Source organism: Otolemur garnettii, unplaced genomic scaffold (assembly GCF_000181295.1).
Source record: "Otolemur garnettii isolate 467f Iridium unplaced genomic scaffold, OtoGar3 scaffold00009, whole genome shotgun sequence".
Lineage (NCBI taxonomy): Eukaryota > Metazoa > Chordata > Mammalia > Primates > Galagidae > Otolemur > Otolemur garnettii.
Window position 1 is genome coordinate 17,134,305 of NW_003852404.1, and position 18,257 is coordinate 17,152,561.

Here is an 18,257-nt window from a genome sequence, read left to right on the forward strand (position 1 = left end):
ATTTTTGTGCCTAGATTATAAAATATATGTTGATTTAGAAAGCTATCAAGCAAAATAGCTAATCTTCTGATAAATTATATTAATATATTAAATTATAAACATGCTTAAATGATCAGCTGGAATAAATGAACACACTTTACACCTAAAAGTATTTTATCTAACTCTGCTTTAATCTCATGTTAATCATTTACTATAAACTCTGCCCCTGTCCCTGGTAGCTATGCTATCAAGATGCAATTATATGAACATTGTAACCGATGGATAAAGACTCCAGAGGGAACTTTCTCAAGCATCCAGAGAAGGGGGAGATGGCAGAGAGAGTTCCCCAGCCGTATAATCCATCAGGCCTTTTATGTAGAATTCTTCAATAAAATCCCACAACACTCCAGAATACAAACTTCTTGGGAGAGATTTTGAGAGCCACAAACAGACCAAATAAACAACAAAAAGTCTTGCTGGAAGGAGGAGGCTAGCAAGAACAGAGGAACTTCGAATTTGTTTTTTGTATATACATTTATAAACACATGTTGATTAGTTTTCCAAGTATCAGTTAAAGTTATTCTGATAAAAACTTCAGAGTTCTTCTTATGATAGAAGAAAAATGTAAAAATTTCCATTTCACCTCTTAATATTAATGCTGAAATATTAAAAAGCAAATAAGAATTCTAAAAGGTTCTTAGAATTATGGTTTTCAAATTTGTAGGCAGGGAGTTCTTTTGAAACAGAATCACTTTCAGGGCTTCCAATACGTAAAATATTTTAAAAAATGGATGTACTGTTTTTTTTCTTTTCAGACAGGGTCTCCCAGTATTGCCAAAACTAGAGGGTAGTGGCCTCAACACAATTCACTGCAACTTGAGCTCATAGGCTCAAGTGATCCTCCTGCCCCAGCCTCCCAAGAAGACAGGAATAGAGGCATGCACCACACTCAGCTATTTTTTTTTTTTTTATTTTTTATAGAGACAAGGTGGTCTGGAACTCCTGGCCTCAAGCGATCCTCTCATCTGGGCTTCTCAAAGTGCTGGGGTTATAGGTGTGAGCCACCATGCTCAACCTAAATGTATTTTTTACTTAGCTGAAATATTGTTTGACAAGGGGGGTTTCATTATTTATGAAATGCCCAGGCCCAAGGATTAGTAGCAAATCATTTAAAAACCACCGTGTGGGTTTGTATTATCTATCTCTAATTAATACATCCTTCACGTTAGGTTTATGATTCAACTCACAAAAAATACCAAATTAATTTGGTCAAAAATTAATAAAGGAGACTGTAATCTCCATTGCTTTATAAAGGTCTTTAATCAGTCATTTCTCTGGGATAACATGATCTTTGAATATCAGTGGTGCTAAACCAGATAATATTATGCATAATTCATCATTAAATCACAGAGGTGCAGAAATAGCAAGTAATATGAAAAAGATGAAAGAAGAAGCTGGTTTTGTTGAGGCAGTGTCAACACGTGAAAGACACGTACACATTTATTTACTGAAGCTGCTTCACGAGCAAGCCACGCAGGGAAGCCGTGCAGGTGTAACTGAAATAAGGAGGCGCTGCATCTTATTCCAGATTCAAAAGGCATCTCCCTGATTATCTAATTTTCCTCTGAAACAGCTGTGTACACAGGACCTGGTCCAGTAAAGGACGTCTTCTCTACCACCAGCAGAATGACTGTGCTTTTAATCACTGACCAAACTTTGGCAAGAGGAGGGTTTAAAGCAAACTTCACTACTGGCTATCACTTGGGTAGTCCAGGTAAGATCCTTGAGATCATACATTGCATAATAACTTTTAAAAGAAAACAAAAAAAGTGTTCAGGATTTCAAGGTCTAAATCATGATTCAGTGTTCGCCTTCTAAGACACGTTCTCACCGTAAGGAAGATTCTCTTCTATCTGTATAACCATCATTTGACTTTGTTCAAGGCAGGAATATCGTGTGTAACAGTTTCCAGCAGATTTAGTTGCACTTCTCCGCTGTGCAAGGAGTCCTGAGTTTTTCTCACTGAAGGGGGTTGCATGAAACATTAAATTCAGGCATTTGGTTCTATAATGAAGGAAGACTATTGGGTTAACTTTGCCAAGAGCATTTTTCGACAGCCAAGGAGAAAACAGGCAATTGAGCTGCTGGAATGCCAACAACATTTAATTAAAAAATTAGCACCATTAACTTATTAGAGACAACCAGTGTAAAGCACTGCAGTGAAGGAATTTAATGCTATTTACCGGCACGCACAACCTTCTCACCCGTATATTTTATTATTTCTATAATACAATCAGCAGGAGCAAACAAAATATTAGCCTGCTCTTCATGGAGATCTCTGCACTTGAGGATGTTTATGTGTGTGTTTCTTTATATTCAATATGCGCAAGATACACTTTTTCACTCAAAACTCTACAGAGAAATTCCTAAAACCTTGTTGCTCCACTCAGGCTATGGCTTTTCTTATACAACTGCCCCACCTTGCTGGTTCTTCTAGGAGCAAATACATCAGAAGCTCCATCTCTGATTTCTGCTCTCTAGCAAATAAGGAACTTAACCTGTATCTGGTCTAACCTCTGACGCTAAAAATGAGTCACAGTTTTTATTATTCATACTACTTATGTAGAAGTGAGTGGCAATCCAATTAATTAATCAGTTCTTATGCGTTTTGTGATTGGTTTTAGTAACCTAACTTTTGTTTATAAGCAGCAGTGATGTGGACCACCAAAAAGAAAGTCAACTTGTAAAGTAAATAAATAAACATTAATATCTATGAAAAAATAGACAACATAAGGAAAAAAATGAAGACTTCGCTAGCCATAGAAAGTTACATTTCATCTCACAATAAAGTACAAGAAAAAAGAAAACGGTAGAACCTACATAAGTTGACAACCCAAGGGACTATAACAAACTGGCCAACATACAGAGGTGGTGATAAGCAATGAGGTCTACTGTACTAAAGTGTACAAATCGTGCATGTCTGGTCTATGAAGATTAGGTCACCTTAAGGAGACGGTCAACGTAGGGAAGTGATTAACTGCAGAAGTCCTACAGAATAGAACATTACATGAGTTAGGTAGAAAAGAGGAGAATGCATTGACCTGGGAATATCAACAAATATGTGTTTATGTAAATATGTGTGTGTGCAGTTATGTATGTATTTGTGTGTAATCAGAATCTAATGTAGAAAAAATTAAATCATTATTTTGGATAATATTTATCAAGATAATTTTGAAGATGTCAGTTTGAAGAGATTCACCTTGATCCTGTCCGTTGTTAATTTTTTTGCTGCTCATCAGAGCCACGTTTGTCTTTCAATATTTTATCTACCATTTCAGTTTCTTTCTCTTTGTGATGTACATATTATTTTAATTTTTAATTTAGCACCATATTTGATTTAACTTATCATTTGGCTTTTCTAATGATACTTTTAAAGTATACATGGACATCGATGAAAGTTTGTTAGTTAATGTTTAATTCTTTTAAGATAAAACAGACTGGGTGAGACTGGCTCATTGCATAACTTTTTAAACATTCTAGTGCCAAAAAACTCACATCTCCACATTGTTTGATAAAAGCTAATTTGCTTTTATACATAGTGTAAATTAACTAATAAGAAACACTGGGTTAACAGAATAAAACCCAAAATGGTTTCAAAATTATACTTGAAATTATGACTTTAATTTTTTAAATTAATATGCAATGTTTAGCTCCTGGTAAAATAATCCTTGCTCAGCACCTGCTCCCATAAATGACATTACAACCAACGTAGTCTTCTCCCTAGAAATTTGTGAAATTATGGCCTTCTTTGGCAAGAGCAGTTTTCTGTGAAATTCTGACATGATCAGATTATTCTTTCTGATTATATTTGAGGTTTTTGTAAATGGGATGAACCACAGAGTTTTCTGGTTCATTGCATAACTTTTTGAACATTCTAGTGCCAAAATACTCACATCTGCCCCAAAGTTGCTGCAGGAAAGCGTGATGAAGAGTGCAAAGCAACAGGTACAGAAATGGAAACATCTGAGACTCCAGAACAGGCAGGCAGGAGATCTCACATATGAACGAGAACATACGACTTTCCTCTTTCTGTGCCTGGTTTAATTTCCTCCACTTCCATGCATGTTGTTTCAAATAACAGAAGTTCATTCCTTTTTGCAGCAGAATACTATGTCATTGGGTGTCTGCGCCGTGATTGCTTTATCTATTTATCCCCTGAGGGATGCTAAGCTTGATTCCATATCTTGACTCTTGTGAATAGAGCTGCAGTAAATACAGGAGCATGGCTCTCTCTTCTGCAGACTGATCTCCTCTCTTGTGGATGTTGTTAGCGTTTTCCTTAGTGGCTGTACTTTTTGCAATCTCACCAGGGCTGTACGGCTGTGCCCCTTTCTCTACATCCTTGCCAGTATTTGCTATATTGTGTTTCACGTTTTTACAATGAAATAATTAGAGCAGCAAAGATTTTTCTAGAAAATATTATAAGTAATTTTTATTCAAGATAAAACTCCAAAAAGCATAATCTACTGTTCTCAGCACAAAAGAGATACCAAGTATTTGTTTGCCTTATAGCTAGATTTTAGTTCCTATTGTTATTTATGAAGTTGTTTTAAAGAGACAATTCCCTGGATTGAAGTGAAACTGGACTCTCCCATGACCAGCACTCTATGGAGAATGTGCTAGAACTGTACCTCCCCATCCCTCCTGGACACGGGAAAGATGTTGCTGGGGAGGGGGATATGGGGTGACTGAGTTGTCATCAGCACAGTCTTACTCCATGGGAGAGATTTCTAAAGCAAAAGACTGCAAACCACTTACAGATACATGGATTTGGCTGGGGTTAAGAGGAAGAGAGATCGGGATTTTATTGGTTCTCTGCTTTAGTGGTATCAAAATTGGTTTTGGCATCTGCTTTGCTTATCTTCTGAGATATTTTAGGGACACCTTCCAAGGCAAATACTTAAAATATGTATCGCACAATTAGGGTGTCTCTAAGTTTGTGTGCAACTTAAAATAAACAACTATTTGTCTATACAGAGATGCCCTGTACTCTGTATTTTTATTTTTCTATCTCCGTTTCTTTGTCTTCTTAATATCTCTGTTGCCATTGAATTGGAATATATGTGATATAGATTCATTAAGATTTGTCTTTTTTAAGTGTGACTCACTGCTCTTTTCTGATACTCCGACCCTTACCATGGAATTCAATAGTGCTTATCAGACAACTGTGGAAGTGGCAGCTGATTAGATTCAGGGGTTTAGAGCCCTCCCCAGATTGTGTGGCGTGTGCCTTGGAGATCAATTTGCTTCCGTTTAAAACGAAACATATGTTGACTAAATGAGGCAGGGCTACTAGAGACTTCATAAAAAGGAGATGGGGAAATTCAATTCTTAGCAATATTTCTTTCCCTTCTCTCACTGTGGGCATAAAACTATCAGAAATAAGATTTCAGAGTCCAGAGAGAATTGAACTATTGGATTAAAGATTTCTTAATGAAGCTGAACTACTTTATGAAGCAAAGTATCAAAATCCAGTTTATGCATGGAAGGAACAATTTGTAAAAGCTTATTTATCCTCTCCTTAGATTTTATAATTTCTACTCAGTTCAGCAACAATGGATCAATTTTCTCCATTCAACCTTTTTTCACTCGATTTGTTTAGTTTACAGAAACAAGTTATGTTTTCCTGGAGTCACAGACTATGCTCCCAATAGCTTTCAATTTTCAGGTACATGTTTTCATTCAAATTGTTATTGAGCTATTTAAATTTGTTTCCATTGAACTAGTATGTGCTTTCCCAATTAAATAAAGCCTAACTACATTAGTAAGAGTATAATTATCAATAAATTTATCTATAATTAAATCATTGTCATTGAGAACTCATTTTTATAATGATTTTAATAAGCTGTGAAAAAAGCAATAATATAATTTATATATAACTTATGGTGACTAACATTCTATAAATATATTAAGATATTTGATCATGGACATGGCATTAGTGCTGTCAACTTTTTAAATAAATATAATATATAAAAGTATATATTTAAATAGAATATATGAACACAAATACCTGTGTACCTAGTTTAAAGTCTTTCTGTTTTCTAAAGGAAAACTATTACTAAAAAGATAAAGTCAGTTAAAATATTCATACTTGCATGGAGAATACATAATTGTCTTTGCCCATTTGTCATATAACTAATCTGATTAAAATAAATGTGCTTGTGAAATAAATTGATAATTACATTTATAATAGCCTTCCTAGTAGTATTATATTTTGATATGTGCACCCAACTTTTCTCATGGTAGGAAAGTCTGTATAAACAGACATGCTTCCTTAAAATATTTCCTTATTAAGATAACTTAGATTTGGGTTGAAAAGCACAGAATTTTTCAAAGCTTAAAATGCAATGTACAAATAACCTCAGCAATCATTGCAAAATACCAAAAGGAGAGGATTAGTTATGTTTTCTTGTTTATCTGGTTCTTTGAAAAGGAAAGTAGCACAACTAACACATGGATTATGAATGTTAAAAATATTAGTGAAAAGTGGGGCATGGTGGCTCACACCTGTAATCCCAGGACTCTAAGAGGCCAAGGCAGGAATTCAAGACCAGCCTGAGCAAAGTGAGACTTGTCTCTACTAAAAATAGAAAAATTAGCTAGGTGTCCTGGCAAGTACCTGTTGTCCCCCCTGCTTGGGAGACTAAGGCAGGAGGATCATTTCGACCCAGGAGTTTGAGGTTCCTGTGAGCAAGGCAGACACCACAGCACCCTCACCCAGGTGACAGTGAGACCCTGTCTCAAAAATAAATCAATGAAAAGGTGGTTTTTAAGTGTTACAATTTCTGTTGTTAAGAATATTATCTATTAGGCATTCATTGTATGCATAATAGTATAATTAATACATGTCACTATTTTTAAAATTTATTCTCATGATGTACCAAAAACAAAAGTAGTATTTATTCCCATTTGGCAGGGAAAAAAAAAAAACAATGGAGTCACAGAATGATTAATATATTTGCCCAAGTCAAGAAAATAACAAAAGAAAATAATTAATTGAAGCTCAAATAAAAATCACATAACTCCAGGGCCTATGTCTTCACTAACTACCATTCAATTTTAAATAGGCAAATTTATATTCATAATTCATATAATCAATCTCTCTTCCTCAAATCATTAAAATTACCAACAGGCAATTGCCTTAAATTTAAAATTTATAGTTTAACCTCTATCATTAACTTCCCACATCGACTACCTCCTTAAGTTGGCCTAATTTTCGTAGACCAGTTATGTACCACATGTACTCAATGGAAGACTGACAGAGATATATTGACCACCTCTGCAGGTTGTATCTTGACCACCTGGACTGTGACACACACTATTAATTTACCCCCTATAATTTGACCAGTTGAGTCCACTTTACAACAAAGGGTAGAAGGTGTGGGCTTTGCTCCTTAGTTGTGTTGTTTTTTCATTAGCCTAAGGTCCTTTTTCATGTTTTATTATTACCTTGTTTTGGATTAGGGCCAGTGTGGTGTTCATCATGGGTTGTGCAAGGTTTTATTTCAATGTGGAAAAAATGGTTTTAATTATAGGTACCTCCTACACTTATTGAAAACTTTTATAGTTAATTGAGACTTGATTGCCCAGAGGAAAGAACTCAAAGAGCTGACACTGAAGGAAAAAAGTGATCTACGTTTTCGGGAAAGCAGCAGCCAAAGAAAGACATTTTGGTGTTAGCAAGACCACAGTTGGTAACATTCAAAGATGTAAACATGAATACTTAGAGAAATATGGTAAGGAAAGCAGAGACCTAAAGCGGAAAGGGAGGAAAACTCCCTCGATGAAGCCCGTGAAGGTACAATCAGCTGCTTCAAACAAATGAGGAAAGTCAATGCCTCAATCTCCAGGCCAGTCATCCAAGAAGTTGCTAAAAAATTTGCACAGGAATCTAATTTGAGAAATTTAAACTGTGACATGAGATCTACCAGAAAGTCTTATGCTGTGAATCCAATGAATGTCCAGTGGAAGTTATGAGAGAGTTTGTCAAGAAGTTCCCTCATTGTGTCCAAGGTTCAAAGATGATAACATCTCTAACACTCATGAGTGCAGACTCTTTTTCAAGGCAATGCCCAACAAAGGTCTTGTCATGAAGGGTGGCAAGTGTTTCCATAGGACGTTTCACAGTTCTGCTTTGCACTAGCTCAACTGAAGAGAAACTAAAGTCCTTGGTGATTGGCAGATCAGCAAAACTTACATGCATTCAAGAACCTGAACCCAGATGACTGCCCCATCACTTGGTGATTGAACAAATGTGCTGGATGACTGGAGTCCTATTTTTGGAGTGGATAAGTGGTGTTGTGAGAAAAGAAGAAGGAATGGTCTTTTCTACTGGTGATAGACAATCGTCCTGGCCACCTGGAAGTGAGTCATCTTACAAACGTAACACTGAAATTTCTGCCTCCAAACACGACCACAAAAATCCAATCTCTGGACCAAGGCATCATCAAAATGCTCAACATGGACTACTGAGCTCATATCCTACTATGAGAAATTAATGAAACACAAAGCTGTGGTCCACCTGTGGAGGAAACTTCACCACTGCATGAGTTAACAATCTGGATGCTCTCCTCTGGATCAGTTCTGCCAGGAATAAAGTTCAGCCAGAAATGATATAGAAGTGTTTCAAGAAAAGTGGATTTGTCACAACTCAAGCTGAAGTTTAGTCCCATCAGACAGTCCATCTCCCATGCCAGAATTTGAAGGAGTAGATTTTGACAGCTTTGTTGCAGTGCATTTGAGGGGGAAAACTGTAACAAAACTGGTCCAGAAGCAACTTCCAAAAAAATACTGACTGGCGTGCAGACCAGCCTAAGTGCATGAAGCAGCTGACGAAGTGGAAGGCACAAGTGACACAGAAATTGCAGAGACTCCAAAGGAAGATGCCAGGCATCTGACAATGCAGTTGAAGTCATGTGCTATGGGAAAATGCCCAAGCATGCTGAATGGTGGTGTCAGCATTGAAAGTACTTTCTCCACTTACCTTTGTAATAAGAATAAGGAACAAACCAAAAAAGACTCTTTTCAGAAAGAATGACTAAACCATGAGAAAACAATAAACATATTGCTTTTGTATGATACTATATGTAGGATTTTATTGCCTTTTGATTATGTATGATTTTGTATGATATTCTCTAATAAAAGCTGCACAAGAAAGTAACCTACATGTATGAATCAGTATAGCAGGACTAGTTCCTTAATTTGACCATCTCCGTATGTTGACCAGTTTGATACAGACCCTAGAGAGGTCAACTTATAGAGGTTCTACTGTATTTTTTGAAATTATAATTTTAAAAAGTCTTTTATATTATGCAGACTCTTTTTTAATTAAATCATAGCTGTGTACATTAATGCAATTATGGGGTACAGTGTGCTGGTTTTATATACAATTTGAAATAATTCCATCAAAGTGGTTAACATAGCCTTCACCACATTTTCTTAGTTATTGTATAAAGACATTTATATTCTACACTTAGTAGATTTAACTTGTACCTTTGTAAAATGCACTGTAGATGTGGTCCCATCAATCACCCTCCCTCTACCCATCCTCCCCGGTCCCCTCCCTTCCCTCTCCTCTTTCCCCTTTTTCTTGGGCCATAGTTGGGTTATAGCTTTCACATAAAAGTGTAGGTGCTTATAAATTAGTTTCATAGTAGGGCTGAGTACATTGGATACTTTTTCTTCCATTCTTGAGATACTTTGCTAAGAAGAATATGTTCTAGCTCCATCCATGTAAACATGAAAGAGGTAAAGTCTCTAGCTTTTTTAAGGCTGCATGATATTCCATGGTGTACATATACCACAATTTATTAATCCATTCATGGGTCGATGGGCACTTGGGCTTCAACCATGACTTAGCAATTATGGAATTGGGCTGTAGTAAACATTCTGGTGCAAATATCTTTGTGATATTTGGTATGATATCAGTGATTTTTGGTATTATCCGGACTCTATCACTAAGGTTTATAGTGATTTTTGCATACTATAAGTCACTTAATATATTATCAAATAATTTAATGTTTAATAAATATCTACTTATTCCCTGCTTTGTGCCAGACATTTCACCAAGCTCTGAGCATACGAAGGTAAGAAAATATGGCATTATGTGTATTACAGATACTATGTTGTACATTCGGTTTAAAGAATAACTGACCTCAATGACAATATAAGCCAAAACAAAAAAAGTTTTATTTGTCTGTATTTTATTTATTTATTTATTTAGCGGGGGCTGGGTTTGAACCCGCCACCTCCAGCATATGGGGCCGGCACCCTACCCTTTTGAGCCACAGGTGCCACCTGTCTGTATTTTATTTTAAATCTCTCTTTTCCCCCCTAGATATTTTAGGAAGAGCCCTTCTCTTTTCCAGTTACTTCAAGTATTAAATCATTTTAACTGGGTCACCAAGACTCAGATTGTGCAGTCAGGTATAGCATTAAAACTTTCGTATCTCCACTGCTAAATTTGACTGGCTTAAAAAAAAAAAACCTTTCACATCATCTCATTGAAAGCTTCTTTTATTCCTCTACACAGGCACAGAACTTGGCCCAACCCAAGGTGGAGGAGGAGGGAGATATTTTCCATTTTATTTTCTGCTTTCTTTTCTTCCATAGCTCTAATGTTGGAAGAGAAATAGGAAAAATTTATCACCACTGTATTTTCACTGGGTGAATACTGGCTTCTGGCCACATGTTACTGTCGTAGAACTCAGTCGAGGGATTTTTGGAGAACTCGCCCTTCACCTTGGACTACTGCACTGTAACTATGGTAGTCTTCTTCCTAAATGATCTCTCATAACCCTTCTCAGCTTCCGATCCTAATGTCCAGGCTCCATCCCTCCACTTCTTTGTGCGGGAGCCAGTTTTGTCTGATGCGTAGGTGCCCCTCAGTTATCTTGTCCAGTGTCTACATGGCCTGTGTTCTGACTTCTGATTCATTTCATAGGAATTGTTCACCGATCTTTATTTACACCGCTATCTACTCACAACTTATTCTGGTATTTTTCACAAAGTGGGTAGTGAAATCATTTCTTATTGTGGAATAGAATGGAATTGGATGAGGTAAAATGGAATGGAATGGAAAAATTGGTGAGAATAGAATAGAAAAGAGAATAAGGGTAAATTTTAATTTAGTTACACATATATATAATCACATACGCACAAGTGTGTGTCCCAAATTTTATGCCTTAACATTCATTTCATATTAAGGTCAGAGTTTTTTAAAAATTGACCATGCCTTCAATAGTCCCCTGGAAGCACTGGCCCTGTGGTTCTGCAGTGTAGTAAATTTTCAACTGGGAAATGGGATGTTGACCCTCTCTTATGGTACCCCACATCTGGATCAGTCTTCTACTTCTGTGGATGAAAATACTTCCCCCCCCCAAAAAAAACCCTATTTAATCTTTTTTCAGAATGAACTTTAATCCCATTTTTTAATAGCTAAAGATAAGTAATGGCTATTGGTAGCCACTGAACCAGACTTGGTATTTCTCCTAGTAAGTGTAGCGTGTAGCGTGCCCTCTTTTTAGAGCATAACAATATTAACCAACACTGTCAGAGTTGAGTGTACAGACTAGATCCTAAAGCAACAGGAATGATCCCTTTTAAGTGTCATTATGTTTGATCTTTATAAATTGAGAATGTCTCCATGGAGATTTTCACAATCTGGATTTTAAATCATTTTAACTTGAATATAGTCTCCTTGAAAGCAATGTAGCAGTTACATTATTATCTTAATATTGGCTAATAGTATCTTTCTTATTTTTTTTTCTTTTTTGAGATAGATTCTTACTATGTCACCCTTGGTAGAGTGCCGTGGTGTCACAGCTCACAGCAACCTCAAACTCTTGGGCTTAAGTGATTCTCTTGCCTCAGCCTCCCAAATACGTGGGACTACAGGTGCCTGCCACAATGCCCAGCTATTTTGTGTTGCTATTGTCATTGTTTAGTTGACCTGGGCCGAGTTCGAACCCACCACCCTCAGTGTATGTGGCTGGCTCCATAACCACTGTGCTACAGGCACTGAGCCTGGCTAATAGTTTTTAACATAGAAGTTTCCTGTTTCTTATTTTCATCGTGTGCTTTTTCTTCCTGTCGTGATTGTTCGCACACCTTGTAAAGGATAAGACGTTAAGCCTCTCCATCCCCGGCCACCGCCCCGTTCTCAGGGTCCTCCACAGAGCTCCCAGACTCCTTCCAGCATGCACTGTGTCCACCAGGCCAGATTCTCTCTTCCAGGGACATGAGGGCTTTCCCAGGGCAAATATCTTTAAGACCAAACAGTTTCAGAAAACAGAAGCACCTACTTTCTCTAAACAAGGTCTCCAAACTCTTGAAATAACCACCAGTAACTGGCCTCAGGATTTACTCAGTCCCCAGGCTTTTCATTTTCCTTCTGTTTCTCCATATGCCAAATACATTCCCATGCCTTCAACACTGCTGTACTCATTTAGAGCTCCATTCCCAAATTCCTTTCACATTATTTATTAATTGCTATAGCAAAGTTCCCATTTCTTTGTGATGTCTTTTTTCCACTCAACCAGGCTTTCTTTGATCTCTCTGTTTCCAGTCCAGTCCAACTTGGGTCCCACAAAAAGGCAGCTTCTGCATTTATTTATTGTAAAGGTTTAGAAGTGTCCCTTGGATACAGAAGCTTAACAGTTTAACAGCTATTTGTATGCTCATTGGCATGGGGAACACAATTATAAGGGAGGAAATTATGAGGGAGAAATGTGTCGGAAACCTCTCCGTCATCTCTTGGAATTGCCCTACACTCCACTGCAAAGGAGAAGCCTGAGGTTTTGCCCACACTTCCCTGTAGGCACGTTCTGGCTTTGGCCCTATTTCTGAGCTATTTTGAACAGCTTAGGTGGACTGTGCTGTTCACTGTCAAAGCTGGCTGTGCCATGTGCCATGGCAAAGGACTAGTGTTTACAGAAGCTTCAATGGGATTTGTACTCCAGAATCATTTATTTGTAATTTCTTTATCCTGTATAATAAACATTCTTTCCCCCTAGAGCCCTGCAAGGAAGATAATTTTCAGTGTGCAGATGGAGAGTGTGTTCCCCTGGCGAACCTCTGTGATGGGCACCCACACTGTAAGGACGGCTCAGATGAAGCACACTGTGGTATGTCTTATTTTTAGAAAAATATGTTTTATTGCTATGTGCTTCAGCCTCTCCATTTGGATTTTACAAGTGTGAAGGGAGTTTATGAGTGTGTTTCTGAGGGCAGACTATGATGCTTTATGACATGAACATTTGTCAGTGATTAGCTCCTCTGTCCCCGTCTGATTAGGAGAAAAGTTGACACGCAGGCCTTGGTTTGTTTAAGTTTGCCTACATGAGGACTAGAGCAACCTATGTTCAGATAGAGACAATCATCCATAGCAGACACTTCTGCACCACTCATATTGACTACAGTATCGGGTCCATTGCTACATCCAGGAGCACCTGCATAATGGGAACTGACTCTCTCCTCTGCTCTGCTGCATTTTCAATCCAACCCCCAATCCCCAGACCTCAATTACATTATGAGTAATGGACACTTATTACTATGTCTTACTTTTATTCCTAAGCTAATATTCAATACGTACATAATGTATGTCATGCTCTGTTAATAAGCGCAGTAAAAAAATATCCCCTAATAAGAATTAGCTCTACTTTTGCCATGAGGAAACTGAGGCTTGGTAAAGTTAAGTAGCAGCCAAAAATCACATGCCTAATAAAGACCAGAGCTGTGTTTTGAACCTGTCTGGTTAATTCTAAAGTCAGTATTCTTAACTCTTCCCATAATAGGAAAAAAATGTAAACACTGACATTATTTCGTGGCATTACAATATTGTGTTTCTGGGTAAGATTACCATTGCTGACGTTGCAGATGTTTTCATTTTTATTTATTTTTTTTTAATTTTTTGACAAACTAGCCTAGCTTGGTCCGATCCCTACTTATCCACTAATAGCCTTAACATTCTGTCCAAATTGGTTGTAAAAGTGTGAGGAAGATGATAGACATCAAAGAATATTAGAGCAAATGCAAAGAAAATGCTTTCTGGAGGAGGGTGAGGGGTACCTAAAGTTGTTCCCAAACTTGCTTTTTCCTTCTTTTGCAAACTAAGTTTGTAAGACACATCTTTATAAATAACTCTATTTTCTGTTTGTTTGCTGTATTAATATGCAATGACTTGCATTTCTCTGCCATAAATCATATATTGGGCCTCTAACCTACTCTTAAGAAAAACTGTGATCAGTCCCTAAACTCTAAACGCTAAGAATCTTTAGTTTAGAGACCATCATTTGCTCTTAGTCAATTTGTTCAATTGTAAGAGTAAATGACCCTGTGTCCAATCTAATCTCCTTAATGTATTTTTGTTTTATGTTAGTCTTTTTTAAAAATTATTCTAAATTGACAAATTATAATGGTATGTATTTACAGGGTATGAAGTGAAATTATGATATGCGTATACAATGTAGAATGAGTAAACCAAGCTAATAAACCTACCCATCACCTCAAAACTTTTTGTGGTGAGCAAATTTGATATTTTGTAATTTTGAAATATACTAAGAACATACAGTACATTATTGTAAACTAAAATCGCAATGCTGTGCACTGCATCCCCAGAACACCTATTCCTCCCGTCTAACTGGAACTTTATGCCCATTGGCCGACATCTCCCATTTCCCACCTTTAGTCTCATAACCACCATTCTACACTTTGCATCCTTAGTGCGCCTTTTCAATGGCACAACAAGCAAGGCTGGGTTAGTGCAGTTCAGAATCCAGAGCATATGGCACACGGCTTGCGCTGAGAACTGGACCGCCCAGATTTCCAATGATGTTTGTCAGCTGATGGGACTCGGGTAAGTAATCCCACTCAGCCATCTTTTAAGAGATGCTCTGTTTTCACTAGCATCAAACTGAGTTTATTAAGAAATGTTACAATTATAAAAGTTATGATTTTATAAAATGCACATGAGCAAAGGGAAGAAAAAATCTCAATTAATAACACCCACAAATAATAACCACAGTTAATAGCCTTTTTATAAATAAATATAAACATGTTAATATTATATAAATATAGAATGTTATGCTCTGTTGTATAGCCTACTTTTACATAAAAATTTCTCATGTTTTTATATTTTTTCTAGATGATAATTTTTAAGAAAAATGAGATATTTCATTTTATGCTATATCATAATATGCATAGTTAATCACAAGGGTACTACAGAGAATATGCTTTAGCCATCCCTATCTTTTCAATATATTCATAATAATTCTTTTAGAAAATTCATAGAAGTACAATTGGTGTGGGAAGGGATAAAAGTTTTAAGACTTTCCCAAGAAGGGTAATGCAAGTGAGAATTCCAGTTAATAAAGTATTAAAAATTAATTTACTTTCCAGTCTAATGTCAAATATGTTGCACAAATATTTAAGTTCAACATATTCATTTTTACTTGTCAGTCTTAAAAGTAATGAGGTGAACAATAGAAGGTAATAAATAGTAAAAATTTCCTTCTTTGGCCTTGTACACGCTATCAACTCTAACCCGCCATTCTGATCCTTGGTTATACCTGCTCTTGAAGAGTCAGCAATTCTTCACATGTTGGATCACATGTGGCTATTTTTATCCCTTATAGCATTGTATTAATTAATAGTTTGTCATATCAATCTATGAGGTGCATGGAGCTAAGAACATGTCTATTTTATACATGATCCCAATACTAATATCTAGAATAATCCTTGTCTAAAAGTTGATGCCAAATAACTATTCAATAGCAATAAAATATTCATTATATGTCTTAGATATGTACGAATAAATATAAATACACTTAGCCATCTAAATGTATGCCAGTAAATGTTGCCCAGTTATAAGCCACTAGCATTTTGTTTGTCTCCTGTACTGGTGACTGATTTTTCTAATTCATTCTAAAAGGTATAAAGTTAAAATGAGAAATAATTCAAGTCCTCCTATACATATACCTTCAGCTTTGGTAGTTATCTCAGCTATTCCTAATTTGTCAAAATCAAATGTAGTTGACTGCTTTCCCTATAAGGAGCTTTTCCTTCTAACTGACTAGTAGTTCATACAACAAAATCTTTGGGCAACACATAGATTTTCACAATTTGTTTCAAAGAGTTTTGTTTTTATTTTTGAACTCAAGGGCTACTTCCAGTAGAAATAATGTTACATGCAGTATTTAGGTCTCCAGCCTAGCGGCCTTATCCATAAGAGCTATTTAATTTCTACTAGGCCAGTAGAGATACAGTGTATATAAGTGCCAAGTTAATAGCCAACCACCTATTACAGATGTTTTACTATATGAAAATACATTAAGGTCTCACTTAAGAATGCCACGAATGCGCCCTAGCTTCCCTACTTTACATTCACGCATAATTGTCCATATTTACAGAGTACATGATAATATTTCTATGCATAGAATGTGTAGCAATCAAATCAAGGTATTGAGCATATCTATCACCTTTATTTCTTTGTACTAAGAAATTTACTGTTTCTTTGTGCTAAGACTTAAAATGCTCTGTTCTTGTTATTTGAAAATACAGAACTCAAAAACTTACTGTTAACTACAGTCACCCCACAATGCGTAGAACACCGGGACTAATTCCTCCTGTCTCCCTCAAACTTTGGGTCTTTAACCAAACTCTGCCTATTCCCTTTTGCCTCCCACCCTTCCTAATCCCTGATGACCACAGTTCTACTCTCTACTTTTTTATGAGATGAACTTTTGTAGTTTCTGTGTACTGATGAGAACATGCAGTATTTTCTGTGCCTGGCTTGTTTCACTTAACATGATGTCCTCTAAGATGATCTGTGCTGTCGCAGATGACAGGATTTTATTTTTTTCCTATGGCTGAATAATAGTTCATTGTGTCTTAAACCATGTTTTTGTCATCTCCTTATCCGTTGATGGTCACTTAGGTTGATTCCATCTCTTGACTGTTGTGAATAGTGCTGCAGTATATACATGGGGGTACCAATCTCTGTCTCACATACAGATTTCCTTTTCTTTAAATATGTACCTAGCAGTGGGATTATTGGATCACATATTGGCGCTACTACATATTTGGGGTTTTTTGAAGACCCTCCATAGTGTTCTCCTAAATGGCTATCCTAACTTACCTCCCCACCAACAGTACATGTAAGAGCTCTCTTTTCTCTGCATGCCTGCCAGCATCTGTTATTTTTTGTATCTTCATTAATAGCTATTCTAGCTGGGGTAGGATTATACCTCATTGTGGTTATGATTTGCACTTCCCTGATTTCCAGTATTTGTTGGACACTTGTGTGTCTTCCTTTGATAAATATCTGTTGATATCATTTTCCTATTTTTAATTGGATTTGGTTTTTTGCTGCTGTGTCGTTTCAGTTCCTTATAAATTGTGAATATTAACTCTTTGTTAGTTAAATAGTTTGCAAATATCTTCTCCCATTCTGTAAGCTGTCTGTTTAAATTATTGTTTCCTTCTGCTGAATTTTTATTGTTTTTGTTTGTTTGTAATTGAGAAAGAGTCTCACTGTGTCACCCTGGGTAGAGTGCTATGGCATTCCAGCTCACAGAAGCCTCTAATGCTTGGGCTGAAGGGGTTCTTTTGGCTCAGCTTCTCTATTAGCCTGGCCTACAGGCACCCACCACAACACCCAGTTATTTTTGTTGTTGTTTTTGTAGTTGTCATTGCTGTTTAGCAGGCCCGGGCCAGGATCGAACCGGCCAGCCCTGATGTATATGGCCAGCGCCTTAGCCGCTGAGCTACAGTGCCAAGCCAAGCTGAGAAGTTTTTTAGCTTAAGACTATCTAATTTGTCTACTTTTACTTACAGTGCCTGTGCTTTTGAGGCCTTACCCATAAAATCATTTTCTAGACCATTCTGCAACATTTTCTATATGTTTTCACCTAGTAATTTTATACTTTGGAATGTGATATTTAATTCTTTAACCCATTTGAGTTTATGTTTATATAAGATGAAAGGCAGGTGTCTAGTTTCATTCTTCTGCAATTTTCCCACCACCATTTATTAAACAGACTGTCCCTTTACCCAATAAATGTTTTTGGTGACTCTGTCAAAATCAGTTAGTTGTAAACACATAGATTACTTCTGGGTTCTCTGTTTCTTTGGTCCACGTATCTGGTTTTTGCCAGTACCAGGCTGTCTTGGTGACTACAGCTCTATAGTGTGTTTGAAACCTGGTTGTGTGATGCCTTCAC

The 18,257-nt window shown here is 36.8% G+C and overlaps 1 protein-coding gene across 1 annotated transcript in view; it reads left to right on the plus strand.

Annotated features, from left to right (window-relative positions):
- The window catches only part of TMPRSS15 (transmembrane protease, serine 15), a 126,907-nt gene that overhangs the window by 74,725 nt on the left and 33,925 nt on the right, over window positions 1-18,257 (plus strand). Inside the window, exons 16-18 of the mRNA XM_003783903.1 lie at window positions 1,613-1,753; window positions 13,053-13,163; window positions 14,761-14,893. Coding sequence (XP_003783951.1) covers window positions 1,613-1,753; window positions 13,053-13,163; window positions 14,761-14,893 — 385 coding nt within the window. The remainder of the gene's footprint in view (window positions 1-1,612; window positions 1,754-13,052; window positions 13,164-14,760; window positions 14,894-18,257) is intronic.